General features: G+C 37.2%; 1 protein-coding gene across 1 annotated transcript in view; it reads left to right on the top strand.

The window, feature by feature from the left end:
• The first annotated feature begins 106 nt into the window (after window positions 1–106).
• Window positions 107–21,365, top strand: part of LOC117295689 (S phase cyclin A-associated protein in the endoplasmic reticulum-like) — a 77,069-nt gene continuing 55,810 nt past the window's right edge. Inside the window, exons 1-17 of the mRNA XM_033778400.1 lie at window positions 107–823; window positions 3,698–3,824; window positions 4,230–4,534; window positions 5,505–5,605; window positions 7,801–7,899; window positions 8,805–8,954; window positions 10,508–10,701; window positions 11,165–11,575; window positions 11,936–12,024; window positions 12,181–12,363; window positions 14,229–14,422; window positions 15,233–15,344; window positions 16,176–16,316; window positions 17,370–17,525; window positions 18,614–18,756; window positions 20,136–20,217; window positions 20,568–20,723. Coding sequence (XP_033634291.1) covers window positions 560–823; window positions 3,698–3,824; window positions 4,230–4,534; window positions 5,505–5,605; window positions 7,801–7,899; window positions 8,805–8,954; window positions 10,508–10,701; window positions 11,165–11,575; window positions 11,936–12,024; window positions 12,181–12,363; window positions 14,229–14,422; window positions 15,233–15,344; window positions 16,176–16,316; window positions 17,370–17,525; window positions 18,614–18,756; window positions 20,136–20,217; window positions 20,568–20,723 — 2,907 coding nt within the window. The 5' untranslated portion in view covers window positions 107–559. The remainder of the gene's footprint in view (window positions 824–3,697; window positions 3,825–4,229; window positions 4,535–5,504; window positions 5,606–7,800; window positions 7,900–8,804; window positions 8,955–10,507; window positions 10,702–11,164; window positions 11,576–11,935; window positions 12,025–12,180; window positions 12,364–14,228; window positions 14,423–15,232; window positions 15,345–16,175; window positions 16,317–17,369; window positions 17,526–18,613; window positions 18,757–20,135; window positions 20,218–20,567; window positions 20,724–21,365) is intronic.

Raw genomic sequence — 21,365 nt, forward strand, 5'->3', positions numbered from 1 at the left:
AAAGTCGCCAATTCGGACACGGCCTGAGATTCGTTTACGATGTGACAAGCTATCTGTATAGCGCCCTCAAGTAAACAGTTTACAGCTAGCCGACATCACAAGTAAAATTAGCTGATTACGAATCGGTTGAGAAAAGTGTTTTTTTTTTTAACTGGCATTTAATCCTCAAGAATCCTCGAATTTCAATTAAATGTTGTCAAGGACACTTCAGCTATGTTTTCTGCTAGTTCAGGTTTTGATGCCGCGGTTCCTCCGCGAGCAGACAACCTGCGATTTCTGAAAGTAGAAATTGCGCTCTCACTTAATTAGGGCCGCAAATGATACGTATCGCGTGTAGTGATTGGTCCTTTTTACCCCTAGCCTGACCAATATGTGAAAATAAGCCAATCAGAAATCGTTTCAGTGACAAAACCATGACAATGTTAATGTTTACGTCGCTTGAGACCTGACATTCTTTTGCAAGGGAGACGTTGTCGTTAACTGCAATTTTTAGGCTGCTATTGTACTTTTATTGTTGGTTTGTGTACCGGTTGGGGGATATCCCCGAGGTTTAGGCAAAATGAGTGAGTTTCGGAGGAAACGCAGCAGCAACGGAACGAAGCAACGGTTCGGGAACAGTGCTTCTGCAGCTGCCGACGACCTGCCAAGTTCCAACAGACAAGACCGACTGAATTCAAAGCCGCCATTCTCACCGTCTTCATCCGCCGGGGGAAAGATGCAGCACAACAAGCCAAATGACAGGCATGACCGGGACAGAAACAACTCTGGAAAGTCACCAGGTTCAGGACCTCTGACTCTGCGGGGAAAAACATCCAGCTCGAAGGTAATTTTGAGGAAATGAACTTTACAACAGAATTTGTTGACACGTTTGTAAAGTAAAGTTTGTAATTAATTAATTATTTGACTTTTTTTTATATTTTGATTTTGAATTTGATATTTCAGAAAATTATTAATAATAATTTAGGCCTAGCTAGGCAAAAAATTAGTCAATATAATTTTGACAATAATGTCAATGACCAGATGACAAGCATGATGATAGTGATACTGTTAGTGTTAGTTAGTGTTACTGTTGACATGCTAGTTTGAGTTTACTGTTTATTTAGTCATGTTAGTTGGTTAAATCATGGAGGAAGGAAGAGAAGGAGCTCGAACGAAGGGACTTCAAAAGTCGAACCCGTGTTACCGCGGTCATTTAACGACACCTCGTAATCACCCACATACTATCAACGTTACACAAATAATGGGCGACCTAGCGTATGTGAGTTGGCGCGTGCGCACTTGGTTCTTTACTCAACTATGGTGTCGTATGTCGTATGGATATAATACAGAAAAAACAACTTTTTTGAGACCTGATAAAAATTGTGTACACTTTCGCCCCCCAAATCGAAAAACACAATTGAATACCAACCACCCTTGTGTGCTAGTACCCAAATTTTGAACCACCGCTAGCTAGCGAAAGTCACAAAAAATGTAAAAATATGCCATGCCCATGATGTTTCCGTGAAACACCACAAATGGTAAATGAAAACGTGTATATTCACAATTCTTGTCTCCAATGATTCAACTTAACACGAAGCGACGGCGCAGTCTGGCGGTACCACACCTTCTGTACAAAGAGATCTAATCCTGCTCGTTAATCGGCCGTCCAGCTGGAGGTCTCCTATCTTTTTCCACTGGTCAGACAGGGGCATTGTTAGGGTATTCTTTTGTTACTTTGCGGTTTTGCGGGTCGTTCCAGCTCCTTCTCTTCCTTCCTCCATGGTTAAATTAAAACTTAAATAAAACTTAAAAGTTAGTCTGTCTGTTGTGGAATTGTGGGGCACTTGTCTTTATTTAGCATCCATCCAGGCCAGGCACATGCAAGGCCTCGACAGTGCCTGGGCCTGGCCCTGAGTGGACATGATGGACACATGGACAAAACGACATGGATGAGGTGCACTGTTGGTGGAATACCAGTTACCACCCTCTTCATGCTCTTTATTAACGTTTGACCTGCCATTTTAAATAGATAGTACTTTTTTACTATATTTTTCTTTTTCTGATTTGTGGCTCCTGTCCTGCACTGAGAGTGAGGATTGTTTGGAAAGATTTCCGTACCCCAATTCTGCCACACTTTTTCACTAAATTTTACCAAGCAAAAGGAATGGCTCTTTTTGAGTAAAATATTCAAGCAATCCAACTTGCAAACAACTTGAAAAAGTTTGGTAACACTTTACTTTAATTTTGTTCAAGTTCCTGCGTTGCTGTCTGAAGTTAACAGCACATCCCATTCAGGGGTCAATTTCATCCAACAGTTTTGCATAGCAAAATTTTTTAACTGAACTTATTTTGTGCACACTGAATGCTAGTATTGTGTATCAAATGATGATTTCTGAGTGGGAACTGCATACATTTTGTGTAGCATTTGCTCTGCTATACAAAGGAAATCATTCACTGCCATTTGATTGGTAGAGTATTGTGATGTGACATGTGATCCAATTGGATAGATGAGGCTTTAGTACCAACAACTTGATGTTTTTAATTAGTTGATCTCCTCTCCCAGTGAAAGCTTACTCCTGAAACTGAGGCCAGGGTAGAGGCAACATTAAGAAGAAGGCATGTTATTAGTTGCTTAATCAGTGGTATATTTAAAGACACTGGACACTATTGGTAGTAAAGTTGTCAAAGACCAGTCTTCTCACTTGGTGTATCTCAACATGCAAATAACAAACCTGTGAATATTTTAGCTCAATCGATGATCAAAGTTGCGAGATAATAATGAAAGAAAAAGCACCCTTGTCTCACGAAGTTGTGTGCTTTCAGATGCTTGATTTCGTGACCTAAAATTCTGAATCTGAGGTCTCGAAATCAAATACGCAGAAAAATACTTCTTTCTCGAAAACTACGTTACTTCAGAGGGAGCCATTTTCTGACAATGTTTTATACTATCAACCTCTCCCAATTACTCATTCCCAAGTAAGGTTTTATGCTAATAATTATTTTGAGTAGTTACCATTAGTGTCCAGTGCCTTTTAGGAGCTCCACTTTGTAAGCATAGGTACAAGGAAAATACTTGTTGGAAATTAGTTTCCATATTTGTCCTACCTTACCGAACATTTAGAAATGCACATTAATTACAGGTTTGATTGATAAACTTCAAAAAAACTTATTACAGTTCCCATTATACTTGTTTAAAACAATCTGTTTACTCCAATGATCATTTAATATTTTAAATTCAGCGGTCTTTGTTTGTCCATCACTGTCAGTGGTCAACTCCTGTATTGAGGTACCATAGTGATAACAAGGGTCAGACAATAGTTCATTTGCAGTATGTGTGGATAGAAATTGATGTGTGTACATTCCTTGTTATGCAAACACTAGTACGTGTTAAACTGTACAGCTTACAGAACATTGGTTCTACGAATTGTAAACATATTACATGTACATTACATGTAGGTGTGTGTCATGTATAGTATGTGAATGTGTGTACAAGTGAGCTATAGCATCATCTAGTCTTCAGACATCACAATGGTAGAGATGATCTTTAAAATATGGACTTTTATTGAGGAAGGAAGTTGTACATTGTCCACATGATTAAATAACATCTAAAAATGGAGACCATGACCTTAAGAAACAGGACTTATTAATCAAAGGGAAGGTGAACAACATCCATTTGATACTTTACTTCACAGGTTACATTTTATCTATTGTTTTTCAGGCCGCCTACACACGTTCTTTGAGTGATGACAAAGTTCGTCGCATCGTCAATGAAGAAGGAAGACAAGCTCGTAACCTTGTCACTTGGAATGTTCCTGTGGATGACAGTGATGATAGTGAGAATGAAGGTAAGAAAGAACAACTGTTATTATATTCTTGAAGGAGCTAAACCACCAAACCTATTATTAAAAGAAAGAGCTACTGAGACCATGGCCTCCATGTGTGTTTGGAAACTATATCAAGAAGTAAATGATTACAACTTATTCTTGTGGTTTGGATTCAAAGAAAGAAAAATTCACTGCAGTGGGACTTGAACCAATGACCTCCGGATTAACGTACCGGCGCTCTATCAACTGACCTATCCAGCCCCTCGTCTGGCAGTCTCTGTCTTAGTCAATATCGTTGTTCGCGAGCTGCCGTGTAGCCAGGGACCGTATCCAAGTCTACGATACAACCTGGGAGGCCGCTGCCAGCGGATCATTTTTAGGGGATGCAACTTTCTAATACTAATTATCAAGTAATTTCTATATCAGGTAAGCCTCCAGTACGCAGGAAGCCCAAATCAAGAAGTAGTAGTACTCGCTCTTCACCGAGGACCACCACCCCTCGTAAGAAGACTGATAGCCCACGAGTGAGCCCCAGAGACCAAGGCGATTCCATCCGCTTCAGCACTGTGAACCAGAAGGCTGAACGTAAGAATTCTACTGCTTCCACAACGGCAACTAAGAAGGTAGACTTGAGGGCTCGGTACTGGGCGTTCCTGTTTGATAATCTCCAGAGAGCTGTAGATGAGATCTATCAGACATGTGAAGCTGATGAGAGCATCGTGGAATGTAAGGTATGCACCCAAATAGAACTCAGAAATAATAAATTTATAGTGCCAATGTCATCATAATTATTGCATCTGTCATTACTACTGCACATTATGCCAAATTTGTATACAAATGATGAAGGTGTGATGGTGAGAATTTTTTTTATTTGTTTTAAAGGAACAATTTTCAACTGAATGAAAACATTCCGTCCATTGCAAGCAGGCGAGATATTCATTGTTTGTTGTATGTAATTTCCAAATAGATCTTTGTCACGTGGAGGACAAAACTTTTGAAGGCGTTTTGTACTGCGATAGCACGTAGTGTGGTCTAGCATGCATCAGTCATAAAATGGTTTATGACATAAGCCATTGAAACATTTACTTATAAACAGCACTAGACTTGAAATTGTCCAGCCATAACGAGGATCTACTTGAGTATTATATATAGTATACAAAAATTAGTCCGGTTTGGATCGCAAGCTAAGGCCATCTACCCTACTCATTGTATACAAAATTTGTATCCTATGAGTTAAGCCTGTTCCAGTTACACGGTTAACCAACCGATTGTCCAGTTACATACTTACATTTTTATTGCTCAGATAACTCAAGAAAATTTTACTCAAAAGTCCCGGGAAGTGCAGACCACATTGCCATCACAATGTACAATCCATGTAAAACAGCACAATCCATGTGAAACACAAGCAGGCACGTTGTTTCCAATTTACAGGCCAGGAGTCTTGTGATTTCACTGTTTTCCATGCTACAATGCGACATGCTCAGGAAAAAAGGTTATTCCACCAAAATTGCAATAACTGTCATCGTTCGTGCTCTCACGTTAACCGTTCACAGCACTGTCCTCACTAGTCCGCAGTGACTGTCATTCTCTGCCATTGACTGTCATTGACTGTATGAAGTATGAAATTTAATATTTTGTCGGTTGAGGGCCACTGGTGAAGGGTTTCTTGAACTGAACTGATTTATTGTAACATTACTACAGGAAGTCATCATGATACTTAAGAGAGCTACACATGACTTTGAATCCCTCATCAAACGTATCAATGTACAGACTGAGTTTGAGAAATGCGACATAGAGAACAGGTATGATGATGTTTGCATATTGTGCACTTCTTTGAGATTCTATTGCAGTGTTGTTTGATGTGCTTGTCAATGATTTACATTAACAATGTTTTGACTTTTTTTTCATGTCAAATGATTTAACTAAACATACGTGTTGTTGATTAATATTCCATGTTGACACATTTGCATTTATAACATAATTTTCATCAATTTTTTTTATTTGAGCTGATTCAATTTTAAGAACGGCAACAAACAGGGTGGAATTTGTTACTCTATGGTTTGATTTTGCACGTATTGGATTTAGTCTTGTGAACATTTCACTTTGCTTAAAATGCGTTGCAGAAGAAAACAAAATTCATGTACAATAATACTTTCACACAGCAGCCATTTTGAATGCAAAGCTAATGAAAGTTAGCAATTTCATAGCATTCCTTACCACATAATTATGTGCAAAATACTGTGGCAAGCACTACCATAAGATGGATCTTGGCTCCATGATATTGTGGCTGTAAGCCTCTGTACTTGCACTTGTTTAGTCAGGAGAAAAAATAACCCACAGCACCCACAGCAATTGCAGTGGTGTCTTGTGCTTTGCTGTGGTGCTCTTTGCAAGGTTCCTGTACAAATTTTCTTTTAAGGATTCTGATGTGCCCCTTCAAAAAGGAAATTCAAGGCCTGAAACAATAATGGCTGCCGAATGAAAGGATCCCAAAGGCAAAAGATTAATGCATGTTGACTTCCCGAGCATACATGTAGCACCCCTTAATTCTTGCAAATGCATGTATAAAAACCCCTGCTGCCTGTATGTACTGTTACCACTCGAGTACCATTGTATAGCAAACAGTCCTTATATCCTGAACTGCATCTTTCAAATTTAACGTATCCTTTGAACTAAACTCCCCCCCCCCCCCCAACCTTCACCCTTCGCCCTCCCCACCAATTCTCAACCTAGATTGTTGTTGTTCCCTGGTATTTGAGCTTGCAGTTTGACGTAGTTGTGCATTTGGTTAATGTTTGTGTTTGCATGTAAGTTCTGAAGGATGTTTATACCATTTGGTAGTATACTTGTTGTTGAAAATGATTAAATTTCATGTAGAAACATGGTTATTGCATGGAAGAAAACCAATTCTTGTTTTTATAAAACTCCTTTAAAAGAATATACAAACAGTAAAAACAAAAAGGTTAAAAAGCCTTTTTTACATTTAGAAAAACAATTTTCAAACATGATTACCAAAGTGTAAATATCCTTTTGAACATGATTTACAACCAAGGAAAAAATTGTAGATTCCAGAATGTCCCCAAATAATAAATCTGATATATGCTGATATGTTTTTATGAAATCTTGATATAGTTTGATAAAGGTATTGGTTTTGATTTTGATAGACCAATATCTTATTCAAGTCCATTTGTTTTGTTCTCAAATTACCAAAGACAAATTGGAACCTCACAATTTTTTTGACCAGAGTTAATCCAGAGTTATAACCATTCCAATTTGAGATATCACCTGATATGCAATGACTACGTTAAAAAAAAAAAAAATCTTGCTTACTAACTAAGCATGATCAATGAATAGCTGCAATGCATGCTTTTGACAATTGTGCACAATGATAAAACTATTGTTATCTTTTGAAATCGGAACCCTGTATTACTGAGACAAAATTTGTTTGTAGACACGAAAGAGGCACTTCCGATTTCCTCATTCTAAGACATTCTAAAGACAAGGGCCCAATTTCATAGAATCGCTTTAGCAGAAAAAACGTGCTTACAAATGTCCTGCTAAGTGAAAGAATGCAGGATACCAGTCCTAGATTGTATTGCAACTTGCTATTTTGGCTGGTAACCCCATTCTGGTATTGGTACATTGTAAGCATAATGTTGTTGTGTTCAAAGCAGCTTTATGAAATTTGGCCCAGATGTTACCATGAAATAAGTATGAACAGCAAACTTGTGGTTGCAAGCAGCATTCTTCTTCAAGATTAATCTTTGAGTCAGTTTCTAAGCAATTTAAAAAAAAAAAACCTGCAACTCCTTGGAAAAAAAAAAATCAGAATTGAGCATTTTACAGGATGTCATCTCATATTTGATTGGTTTTTACTTTATTGCTATCACCCTTTCTTTGTTTTTTATCTTTTATGCCTCTCCTCTTCTCTTCCACTGTGTTGTGTTTGTTTCTTCTGGCATTAACTTCGCTCTGACACAATCCACCCACTAAAAAGACCTACGTCAATTGTGTGGGAGGTACGCAAGTCTTCGTCACCAGCCAAGCATAGAACACCCAGCTGGCCCCCTGATAGCAGGGCCCCCACGCCTCGCCGGTGGGTTCTGTTACGCAGCACAAATTTGGGCTGTCATGTAGTAGAGTAGCAAAGCCTTATTCTGTTTGGGTAATCTCTCTGGTATTTGCTAAATAATTATGTGGGTTATTTTATTCTGTAAAAGCAATGACTACTGATTGCTAATAACTTATAATACAAATTCAAAATTGAAACTACCACAGATTTGTTTGAACAACTTGACAATTTATGCCATTTATAAAGATAATATGGGATAAAACTTTTCAAATATTTGTGAAATTATACCTTTATTTTCACAGAAAATGACTATTTTCATTTGTCATGTTTGTTAAACTCCAGAGATGAAATTAGCAGAACAATCCTTGCACTTGAAACAAGCAATTGTTTGGCAAAAAAAACCCGAACCACCCAATAGTTTTGTTTACATTTCACACCAATGCTCTGTTCCATAAGCAACATGTAATTTAAGTTGTGATAAACAACATTGATTCATATGAGCCAAGGCTCTGCTGGACACTTATTAAGTTCAATTCCTAACAATTTTGATTAAGATTTTAGTTGTGTTTGTTTGATTACTTTTATGTCAACTGTTGCAGCACATTTTACATGTTTGTTTTACTTACACTTTTAATATGGTTGTCTACTCTTACAAAAACAGTAAAATATTGAAGTAGAAACACAATTCCTTTATTCATGATACAGTTTGAAGACATTTGAACAATCTATTAGATGGAAATTGGAAACAATCTTTAAAAAGTAACCTTAATTTAAATTTGTCACCTAATGTCCAAACTCTTAAAAACAAAAAGAGTAAAATCTTAAAGTAGAAACACAATTCCTTTTTTTATAGATACAGTTTGACAACATTTAAAACAATTTATTACTTCATTAAAAAATAATCTTAATTAAAAATGTTCAACTCGTAGACCAAATTCTCTAGCGTGGGAGATCCGCAAAATATCCCCTGGAAGGGGCCTGGGGAGCAGTCCAACCCCCGGTGAAGGTAGAGACACTCCGAGTCCTGTCAGCCGAAGTCTTAATTTCTCTGGGCAGGATAATACCAAAGTCAGGCAAAGGTGAGAAATGAGGGTTGTAAGGCAGGCCTGCCATCGATTTCACAAAACTCTTCCTAACTTAAGACTATTTTTAGGACTTAGAACGACTCCCAACCCTGCACTGTAGCATGCAGACCTTAAGATTCATCCTAAGTTAGGACGAGCTACTCGTCCTAACTCGAGACAAGACGAGTCCTTACTCTTCGTGAAATCGACCCCTGGAATGTCATCTTTGAAAGGGCAAGGCCATTTTAATTTTTCAAAGGGCTCTTTAATTGGAATGTCTTGAAGTCAATGGGGAACTTTTGAGGGGGCATCAAGGCAAAAGCCAGGGGCAACAAAGGTCATGGCCTCCATGGCCTGCGTGTAAATTTAGTCCTGGTATGGATGGGAAGAAAATACAGCCTGCCCTTGTGTATAGAGCAGTGTTCAGAAGAAGTTCTGCTCATAATGAGTTTATTCTGAAGTCTTTTATCTCATATTGGTTTTTTTTTTTTTTTTTTTTTTACGGTCCACTTGTATGTTTTTTTCAATGAGGTAATTTGGCCAGTCCAAGCGACCTTGTTATACTGAGAGTCTAATGTATAGATTTGATTCTGGAATATTCTGAGATAACTATGCAGGCTGTTTACATTGTCTTCGTTCTTTATTCCAGGGATAAACTACCCCTAAGCTTGGATTTTACTTATAAATTCCCTCATGTCCGAACTTAACTTGAGAGAGTGATAGATGTTAAATTTTGCATTAGGGATAAACAATATTATTTATGTTCTACCATTCACCAATGTTTGTTAAATAATTACTGTATACCAGCGGTGAAGTTTCATCATTGAGAGCAAGGCCATATATTCAATTTGCAAAAGGCATTTCCATTGAAAAAGTCTAAAGGTGACTATTGAAGGGGCACCAAGGCTAAGTCCAAAGCAACAGAGGCAATAGCCTCTGTGGCCTCCATGTTATTCCAGGCCTAGTATACTCAGTACTGTGAAAATAACAATCACAGGCATATTTATAAGAGATGTAAAATTTGCATCGGGGATAAAGAATATTAATTTTGGTTTTTACCCATACACCGATGTGTGTTAGCACTTTACACTCGGTACTTTCCCGAGTCCTGTGAACAAAAATATCTCAGGCATGTTACTCGGGTGGGATTCGAACCCACGACTCTTGCAATTCTAGAGCAGTGTCTGACCAACTAGACTACCGAGGTTACCCAGTAGATAGAGGCAGTCTCTTATAATTGTTGCCAAAACATAGAATTTGGACTCCCTCTAGCAACCGGGCAACCTCGGTAGTCTAGTAACATGCCTGTGATATTTTTTGAAAGTACTGAGTATACAGTGCTAACACACATCGGTGTATGGGTAAAAAAAATCAAAATTAATATTCTTTATCCCCGATGCAAATTTAACATCTCTTAAATCACAGGCATATTACTTGGTGAGAAGTGAACCCACGACCTTTGCTTTTCTTGAGCAGATGTCTTACCACTAGACCACCGAGCTTGGCCATATAATAAGCTAGACGCCAGTTTAAATTTGTAACATAAAGTTTTTGTTTTTGTTTTGAAGCCCTGTGCCATTGACTGAAACAATAGCTATTGCCAGCTGGGCTGACAGGGTGAAAGGTCGCACTGCAAAGCCAATTGCTAGGTTTCCAGCAGATAAGAAACCTGATAACAAGCAAGTTATTAAAGAAGTGTACAAGGAAAATATCAAGGCTGACGTGAAGCAGGAAATAAATGGACAGGTTTCCACAGCAGACGGTAAGTGCATTTCTGACAAGTTTGAGCGAACTTTTCACTTGAAGGAAAGGTATACATTTGGTAATCACTGTTAAAATTAACGGCATTAAAAACATTTGGTTAAAAGCCTACAGCAGCTTTCGATTGTATAATGCATTTTGAGAAGCTTTCTTCTTAAAAGTAATGTGGTTTTGTAAAAAATATGTCAAATTCCTCTGCAATTTGAATCCTAGGCTATTACTGTCGGTAACGTTTCTCAGATTGTGTATTCCCATTAGGGATTATTCTTCCTGTGTGGAAATATATCAAAAACAAGACAACCTTTGAAATGAAACTTTCACATGTTGGTTTTATTGCATACATCTTCATTTATAATCAAGGATTGAAACAATCGAACGGTTCCAAAACCCAAAGGTATACTTTGCCTTGAACAGACCTGAATATCAGTCAAGTTTGGTACTTTTTTCATACAATATTTCCCTAGATGATGGAGAAGGTTGGGAGACTGTTCAGCGTAGCAAACCAGGCCGTTCCAGGCCATCCTCATTCAAGGGTAGGTCTCATCACAGCAGCACCAGCAGCAGCCACTCTGTGAGGTCTCAGTCTGGCACAAATCCCGCTTCTGACACCGTTAAAGCTCCAATCAAGACGACAAGTAGTAATCAGGGAGCCCCACGCAGCAGAACAGACAGTGAGAAGGAAAACACACCTGTAGATAATGTCAATATAAGCAGGGAGAAGTCAAACGTCAACCAAGGTGTCAAAGTTGAAAGGTCGGAAGTGGTTAAAGTAGAAAGTCAGGAGAAAGTGACGAAAACCACAACAGAAAATCAGCTGCCCAAAGAAAAATTGAATATTCAGGATTTGGACCCTGCTATTGTTGCCATCTGCATAGGTAAGTCTGTCATTTCTTGTTCAAAGTACAAGAGAAATCTGGGTCCAATTTCTTGGCTCTGCTTACTGCCGAATTTTGTCTGTTACGATCACCATTTTTTGCTTATAGGGAAAGCGATGAATTTCTGCGCTAGCTGTGTAAGCAAAGAAGGCCTAGTAATGTGGAAAATGCGCGTGCACAAGCAAAAATTCCCTGCTAAGTAGTTCAAAACGCCTGACATAAGCGCAAAATTCCCTGCTTCCGTAAGCGCCGTAGTTTACAAACGGTAAGCAGAGCCAAGAAATCGGACCCTGGTTTCAAGTGTTCATTAACCTTGTGTACACTTTTTCATTATGATCTTGGGAATGTTTCTTTATTCAGGAAAGGAGGAGATTCTGCTGCCCTCGGGTGATGAAGAAGATCACAACAAAAATTTGGAAAAAGAAGATTTGGCGACAAAACTAGATGAAGTATGTATAGCAAATCTGATTTTGTAAAACAGTACTTAACTTTTTCCTTAAAATTGATTGTGCTAAACAATTTTCACTTTTTACTTGTAAACTGTGATAAAATAAATAAAATTGAATTGAATTGAAATTGATATTTAACTTCTTATTGGTTACTAGGATGTAGCTGCTGCCATAGATGAAGAGGAATCGCTAACCTTTGAGATTCAGAAATGTCAGGATGAAGCTTTGGCATCAGCGATTGCTGAGGAGGAGAAACTGACCAAGGAGATAGAGGAAGAAGAGAGCAAAGAAATCATTGTGGAGACGGATGAAGGAGAAAGTGACCTGGCTCTAAGCACGGTAAGAATATTTTGTTAACTTTTTTTTCCAAGTTTCATTGGGTTAAACAAAAAAGATTAAAAGAAAGAGTCAGGATTTAAAGGTTAAATCAATAAAGCCACTATAAGTGGCATAGTAAAACTATTTTTTTACCCTTTTTCAAGTTTCTTAGGATAGTTGAAAATAACCTCAGAGAGTCAGAAGTTGAAATAAGTAACATCAATTCGAAGCCACAAGATGTGGGATATAAACAAAATTAAGGTTGGCTTCAATAAAGTATAAAATGTGCATTCTTTCATTTTCCAATTGCACCAATTCACAATCACTTATGTACTGCAAATTGAACAAGATAATTTGGTGTTCTGCATTTTCTACTGACTAGGATCTTCATTTGCTAATCTGAATGAACTAGATTTTAAACATGATCTTCTCTTGTATATCTCAATGTACTGCATTTTGAATGTGATCTTCTCTTGTATATTTTGAAGTTCTGCATTTTGAATGTGATCTTCTTTTGCATATCTTGATGTACTGCATTTTGAATGTGATCTTCTTTTGTATATTTTGAAGTTCTGCATTTTGAATGTGATCTTCTTTTGCATATTTTGATGTACTGCATTTTGAATGTGATCTTCTTTCGTATATTTTGAAGTTCTGCATTTTGAATGTGATCTTCTTTTGCATATTTTGATGTACTGCATTTTGAATGTGATCTTCTTTCGTATATTTTGAAGTTCTGCATTTTGAATGTGATCTTCTTTTGTATATTTCAATGTACTGCGTTTTGAATGTGATCTTATTTCGTATATTTTGATGTACTGCGTTTTGAATGTGATCTTCTTTTGTATATTTCAATGTACTGCGTTTTGAATGTGATCTTATTTCGTATATTTTGATGTACTGCATTTTGAATGTGATCTTCTTTCGTATATTTTGAAGTTCTGCATTTTGAATGTGATCTTCTTTTGTATATTTCAATGTACTGCGTTTTGAATGTGATCTTATTTCGTATATTTTGATGTAGTGCATTTTCAATGTGATCTTCTTTTGCATATTTTGATGTACTGCATTTCAAATGTTTTTTTCCCCTTCATATTCCAATGTACTGCATTTTGGATTGTGTGTTTCTTTTGCATATTCCAATTTGAATGTGATCGTCTTTTGCTTATCTCAATTTACTGCATTTTGAACATTGTCTTCTTTTGGTAATCAGAATGAACTAGATTTTAAACATGATCTTCTTTTGTTTGTCTCATTGTGCTATATTTTGAACTTAATTGTACTACAATTTGGACATTGTTTTCTTCTGTTTATGTCAATATACTATATTTTGAATGTGATATCTCAATGTACTGCATTCTCTTTTTGAACGAGATCTGCTTTTCAACCAACATTTCAATCAGTCTTGTGAAAACAAATTCCTTTTGATTTATTGATGACGGTTTGTTTTCTCACTTTCTTCTCTTTTGTCTTCTTCAATTCTTCATCTTACATGTATTCTTTACTACAGAGAAAGATCAATGTATGAACTGGAAAGAGTACTTTTGGACCATGATATTTAAGTTTTATTATATAAACCTATTAATTAATTCAAGCGTTTAGTGAACACCTAAAAATCAACTATTTTCACAATTTGTTTCTTCTTCTATCAAGCAGTATATGAATTTGTTGTTTAAATATATTTATATGAAATGCCAATCAATCAAGTCAAAATTTTCATTAATTGGGTGATATCAATTATGCAGGCCTACTTGTATATTAAAAGCTTAATCTTACTCAAAACCATTATAGTAAAAATTAAGTATAAAGCATTTTACAAAACATCAGCCATCCAGTACTTTTCATTATAATGAATTTTAATACTTTAATTTAAATTTTGATGACAGAACACGCTGAGTTCCTTAGACAGCTCTCAGCGTACCCTGGATTGGAATGACATGCTGGCTGAATATGAAGAACGACAGCATGACCAGTCCCCAGTCAGCTGGGGTGAAATGGTAGAGATGAATGATTTAGAGGGACGGTCACCGGGGTACGCTCTTCATATGCATGAGAAACTCTCATCTCCTTCCAGGAAAAGGTACAACAATAGGCTTAAAGTCAAAGTTTTTTTGGTGTTTGGAACTGTTCAATAAACCCCTTGCATATGACGTCACATTCTCAAAAAGCACCCTCACTTAGTAGGCAAATCATTGGATGATTGCTGTTCTTTTGTGCGTAAAAACTTACGCGTCACCTCAGCAGCCCTGTAGCGTTTCGCATTATGCAAGGGGTCTGGAAGTTTCATTTTCAAAAGTTGGTTGAGATGTTACCGAAAAACTTATTCGGTTTTGTCCATGCAGGAAGAATTACACTTTGGAATTGGAATACACAATCTGAGCTCAATATGAAATTCCCTTTCTCGGAAACCACATTCTTTACTAAGGGAATGGGTTTACATTATCAATAACTGCAGTGCTTACAAGTAGGTTTGTGTGGGTGTTTATTTTAAGAGTAATTACCAAAGGTATATACCCTTCTTTAAAGATAGTACATGGAAATAAGAAGAACGTGTTACCTCTTTGTATCACTGAAACCAACTTTTAGATTCAAATGAGAAATGGGCTTTAAGATTTTTGAATAGCCTGCATCAAGATGTAGATTTAATAAGTATTATTTCATGGCTTCTGACTCACACCCCGAATCAAAGATACTGACATAATAGTGAAACCGCAAGATAAAGTTAGATAGCTCAGCTGGTAGAGTGCAGGCACGTTAATCCGAAAGGCATTGGTTTAAATCCTGCTCTAGTCAATTTGTTTTTGTTCAATCCCAAATCAAGTAATATATCACTGATGCAACCATGGTTTACTAAAATGATTTATTATTAACCAATGTTTTTGGATGATAGGACAAGAGCTGAAGCTCAGAAGCGCCATGAGGAAAGACAAGCCAAAGCACAGAGGAAACGAGAAGTGCTCCATGAGAGGAAGTCTGTTAAATTGAAGATGCTGCACGAAAAGGTGAACTTGTACACTTTGAATATTTGACTGTAAATCCCTTGGCATACTTTCTGCAAATGCGAATGCGATACGAATGTTGACGTCACACATTTGCAACAAATAATTCACAGGAGTTGAGCTGTGTCCAACTTTTGCCAAACATTTGCTATGAAAGGAGAGTTGAGACATCAAATTCACGTCAAATTTGCTTCGCATTCGCATTTCCAGGAAGTGTGAACTGGGCTTCACTCATTACATTTCATAAAGATTGTTGGTTTGATTGAAAAATACAGAAGATTATACAGACTTCATAAAAAGAGATCTTACAAGGTTTATTTGGCTGTCATTTTATTCCATAAAATGGTTCTCCCCCTTCCCCCCCCCCCCCCCTTGAGAAAACCAATAGATAGCTATCTGCAATGAGAGGGACAGACATTGCACATTACACAAGTCTCCATTATTATTTATTATCTGTTACTTAAAGGGAACACATACCTTTGGTTTTTGTACTTTGAATAGAGAGAGAAAATACAATACAAAATGTAACATGAAACCAGGGAGGTAATGAGGATTACCAAAGGGATTACTGCAACAGAGAGGTTATAAATGATAAATTAAAATTGGCTGTTGCAAAGTGCTTATCAAACAATAAATGCAAGAAATTGTTAATGGTTTGACGTTTTGACCCTAGCAGAGTCTTTCTGAAAAGCTAAATGACAACATAAGAAACATGAACGGGTAACTAGGTGAAACATAAGCAGTGAAGAAAGCTCACAGATAAAAGCAAGGGGTAAACAATGAAGTTTTAAATTAGATCTAATAATAAGTAATGTAAATTGTTGATGTTGATAGATTGAGGAAGTTAGAGATTGGAAGGATGAGCTACTGATGATGAAGAAGAAAGACATGGATGAGAAACAGCAACGAGCTGAACAGAAAAGACAGCTACAACTAGAAGCAGTCAGGAGGAAAGCACAAGAAGAAGAGCAGAAAGTAAGGCTTAATTTGCAGTTATGGCTGCGCCTGTTGCTAGCTACTGCTGCGGCTGTGGCTGAGGGTGTTGCTATGGGCCCCAAATGCTTCAATGCATGTTTTAGCGGGATGATCAAACTGCAGTTGCTTGTTTGAACACTGGTTGAAGCCCAGTTCTTACTTCCTGCAAGCGCAAATGATGTGATACGGATTTTGACGTCACAGGCCTGTTTTCGCTGCGAATGTTTCGCAGGAGTTGAGCACATTTCAACTGTTAAGAATTGTTCTGTGCGAATTTGTGAGGTCAAAATTTGTTTAGCATTTGCCTTTTTGCGCAGGAAGTATGAACCGGGCCCTAAGTCAAGGATCTAGAAAGAGTCAGCATTTTAGAAAAATTGAACTTGAAGGTAGTGTTCCAATAGTTTGCAATCTGTACAAAATCTGACAGCTGAACCCTGATGGAAATGTTTAATATCCTGATCAGGATTATGTTTTCAACTTTGTACTTTGTATTTGCTGACAATGTTGTGTGCCGTCATAATTATTAAAATGTGTATGGAAGGTAGCAGATGTTGATCACATTATATGATGGGGTTTCGAAATTTCAGACTTTTCTCTGAATTTAGACTTTTATGTCAGTCTTGTGAAGGAACACAGCCGTTTTTTTCATGTCAGTTTGGTGAAGAAAAACAGCTGTTATTTTGTTCACATATAAAGCAATCATGCTGTTTTATCTACTTCTCTAGTGCTGAAGATACTGTTACTAAAAGCTCTGTGAAATCTGTTGGAAATGCCATCATTTTAACGTATCGCCTAAACCTTTGATCCTAGGTTCAGACTTATTTTGGTCAGAATTTACGACTGTCCGTGGTATGAAATTGAAATTGCTTATAAAACCTCTGCTGCTATTAAATGCATGCTTTATTTAGAAAAGAAATTCCTTTTAGTAGGGCCTAAGTTAACTCGGCCAATAACATTAGAGTACTGCTTGAAACCAAAACTTGGAAAACCAAATTTGTTGCTTACCCTGAAAACCAAGCTTAGCTGAAAACAAACTGTGCACATTACTTGCAGGCTAATGAGATAGCATTCATCAACTGCTTGGAAGCTCAGAATAAGAAACATGATATTATGGCACGTCATATGGGACATGAAGCTCGTCTTCAAGACATTGTGGAGGAGAGGCAAAGGAAAAATGTGGAGAAAGCCGCCAAGGAAGAAGCTGTACAGGTAAACGCGTCGGCAATCAGCTAAGGGCTCTCTCCCCAGGATTTTTTCAAAACTTGGGGGTCATTCTGAATCCAAATTTTTAGAAAGTTTGGCCTAAGGATCAGAGCATACTGATTGAAACGTTGAGTCGTTAACCACAGGTTCTCTTCAGAACCAATACTACTCAAAAAGAGATGTTCACATGGTGTTTCTGCAAACCTCTCTTAGATAACTTCCACCATGCAACGTTTCAAATCCAACCTTTTCCCATGTTATATTAAATTTAATTCTTAATATCTCCCTGATTGTTGTACAAAAATCTCCCTGATTGCAAGATGTAAATATTAGCAGCTCTGCCTAGCTGAACAAAATGCACTTGCTCACAACCCTACCCCTTAAAAGGGAAGCGCTGTCAATGCATGCAAATTAAACTCGATAAGCTCAGCAAGTCGATGTTTGGTGCAAGAAACCACTGATGTAGACGTGCATTTAAGAGTCTGACAATTGAAGGAAAATATGAAAAGTTCCTTCAGATTATTACATATGACCGTTTAAGAAAGGAGAGGAAAATAAGGTTGTGTTTTTTCCCTCAGGATCAGTTAATTTACTAAATTTTCTTTGAAGGGATTCTATAAGTTTGGTAATTGGAATCCACTTTTTGTTTCAATCCTATATCTCCTGTGGAAATTTCATTTCAAAAGATGGTAGCATTTTTGAGATATTGTTGAAAAATCTGAAACGGTTTTGTCAACGCAGGAAGAAAAATATGCAATTGGAATGCACAATCAGAGAAACATTACTGTCGCTAAAGCTTTTCAGATTTAAGTTTTTGGGGATAAAAGGTGACATCTATTTCCATAGTCGGGGTACTTCAAAGTGAAAAGTTTCTCAAGATGCATTTTACTATCCAAAGCTGCTGTACTTCTTTCTGACCAAGTATGTTTTTTATTTACATTAATTTTTAGAGTCATTACTAAAAGTATTCTGAGCCTTAAAGCAACAGTGCTGTAGAAAACTAACAGGGTACAAAGTTTACTGGGTTCAATTTTTGTTTGTTTACAATAACAAAGTTGCACGCCTAGTATGATTAATGTTGATTCGATTAACAGGAGAGAAGAAAAGCTATAGAGGAAGATCGTATGACTCGTCTTAAAGAAATGCAGAAACATCGTCAAGTGCAAGAAGATAAGATTAATGTCTTAAGAGAGCAGCGGGAGAGGTCGAGGGAATCTGCCGCTAAAGAGCGGGCGAGGTAAATAAAGCCATTTATTCTTGTTGTAGCTATTGACTTTATGGATATGACACTGTAACTTATAGTGGCTATTAGTCATTGTTAAGGTACACTATAATAAGGTTGGACAAGGTGATGTCTTAAGAAGGGAATAGTTGTCATCTCAGAAGAAGTGAATTGTTTCTATGATATTCTTTCAAGCTTGAAATCTTGCTTAAAGCAATCGCACAACACCGGTAAACAGTATTGTCCAAAGGCCCACACTTCGTGTATCACAACTTTTATATAAAGTAACAAACCTGTGAAAATTTAGGCTCATTTGGTCGTCGGAGTTGGGAGAAAATAACGGGAAAACCCACCCTTACTTCCGCAGGTTTCGCGTGTCATGACATGTGTTTAAAATACATCCGTTATTCTCGATATCGAGAATTGATATTCGTTTTAATGTTTTCTCAAAAAGTGAAGCATTTTATGGAATAATATTTCAAGGGAAGTCTTTCACCATTACCTTCTGTAAACCCTGTAAGTTATTTGTAAATCTGTGAACTTTTAATTTTTGTTCTGTTCAGAAAGTGTCCAATGACTTGAAAGGCAATTCAGCATGATATTCTTCCTACTTTAGTCTAATTTCAAATTGTTTGCCTTTGAATGAAAAACAGACGAATGAGATTAAATAGCCTGAAAAGTTTATTACAGTGTACTCATAAGTCAGGCTTTGTACTTACTAAAATGTTCCTACTCAGGACCAAATATACCTGAGAAATGTCGATGTATACAAATTTTGATTTGTTTCCTTTCTTGAAATTGTGGTTGGTGGGTCAAAGTAAATAACTGAAAATTTGTATTCAATTTTTATGTAAAAAATACATGTAATATATAATATTAACCCCAAAAAGACAAAATACTTAGCTGACGAAGCTGGCAAGATTATCATAATTCCTGAGAACTACAAAGTTGTCTGTGTAACCAAGGAAAATCCATTGAAAACTACTGATGTTGGAGACCTTTGATCTCAAATATCTTTTCATTTGAGGCATTACTTTGTCCTGCAGTGTATAGATTATAATATGAAGCTATTCTATGTTTAAAATTCGAAATTCGGGGTAGGTGGATGGGTACAAAAAAATTCAACTTTTTATTTATTTTTGCCGCCATTGTTGCTGAAATCTGCACGCTTGAAAGGCTACCACTTGCTGAGAGTCGTGTACTTTTCCATTGTTTTACATCACTTATGGTGGTCAATGATGTCATGGGCAATCCATCTATAACGATTATTTTGATGGATTATTTTGAAAGAAGATTTTTTGCCAAAGTCTAAATCACATTTGACCATCTGTTTACTTATGATTGACTCAAGATGATTGATTTAACTTCAATGATGTGGTCGTTTTTGTAAACAGAGAGCGGGAGCAGAGACTGTCCGCATTAAATGCAGCCCAGCTAGCCAAAGAAGAAGAAATACAGAAGAAGATCCAACAAAAGGTAGAATATTTCAATGTTGATTCTCATCACAAAGATTCTACTTGAATTTATTAATAATTTGAGAATTGTGAACCAAACTGAACAAAAGTGATTCTTAAATATGTGTTTGAAATTATTAATGTGGTCCCTTTGTATATTTGATATTGATTCTAAATTGATATTAGCATGATATTGATTTTTAATTGATACGGGTGTTTTTCTCCACCACCATGATAAAACTAGCCGTCTATTTGAAGTCATGACATTGTTGATGCGGTCATTCTCTATGATTGGTATTGGTGTTTTTTTTGTCTACCAAGCTTGATATTGATTTTTGATTTTTAATTGATATTGATATTTATACTTACCAGCATGATGAGACTACTCGTCGTCATAACCAACAGATTGAGCAGAAACGAGAGAAAGCTATTGAGCTTAGTATGCTCAGACACTACCGAACTACTGATGTGGCTCCAAAACACAATCCATATGAGAAGAAGAAGATGTGCTCACTTTGTGCTGTTATGGTAGGTTCGAATCCCTATCAGATCAATCCAGCCTGTGTTGTATGAATTAATCTATAGCCCTTTTCACACTGTAGGCTATCCCCTGTGGTGTAATACAGCCCCAGGGAGGCTCCAGGAGTTTTGTTACCTCACTGTGACCCCTGCATGCTTTCCCGGTCAGCCCCCAAGAAACTTTCTAATTTTTGTCCAAGGAAAAATAATGTCTGTAGTAAATTTTCCATGCGACCTGGTCCCTCCTATTGACCCAATTCAACTGACGTCATCATCAGAATAATCTTTGATGGGCCATATTGGTGGGCAATGTCACTGTGCGTTATTCAGTGAAGTGCGCATTTTAGGCGACGCAGCGTTTACACGCAAAACCTATTGCCCACCAAAATGGTGAGCGTGGCACAGTCGCCGCGTATGGACGTGTGTGCAAGGCTCAAGATATTGGGGTGTTTGAGCCTGAGACCAGGCTTTCTGTTTGTTCTCACATGAAGAACAAAGAGCCGCACCAATGTTTGTTTTCCATGTACTGCATCTCTGTGGAACTCCGTTCTACAGTGTAAACTGTTTAAAGGGTCTGTGTACTTTTTGTAGGACAAAAAACACAATGTCCACAGATTTACATTAAACACACACAGTTTGAAGATAATGAGG

The sequence above is a fragment of the Asterias rubens genome, chromosome 10, assembly GCF_902459465.1.
Source record: "Asterias rubens chromosome 10, eAstRub1.3, whole genome shotgun sequence".
NCBI classification, from domain to species: Eukaryota; Metazoa; Echinodermata; class Asteroidea; order Forcipulatida; family Asteriidae; genus Asterias; species Asterias rubens.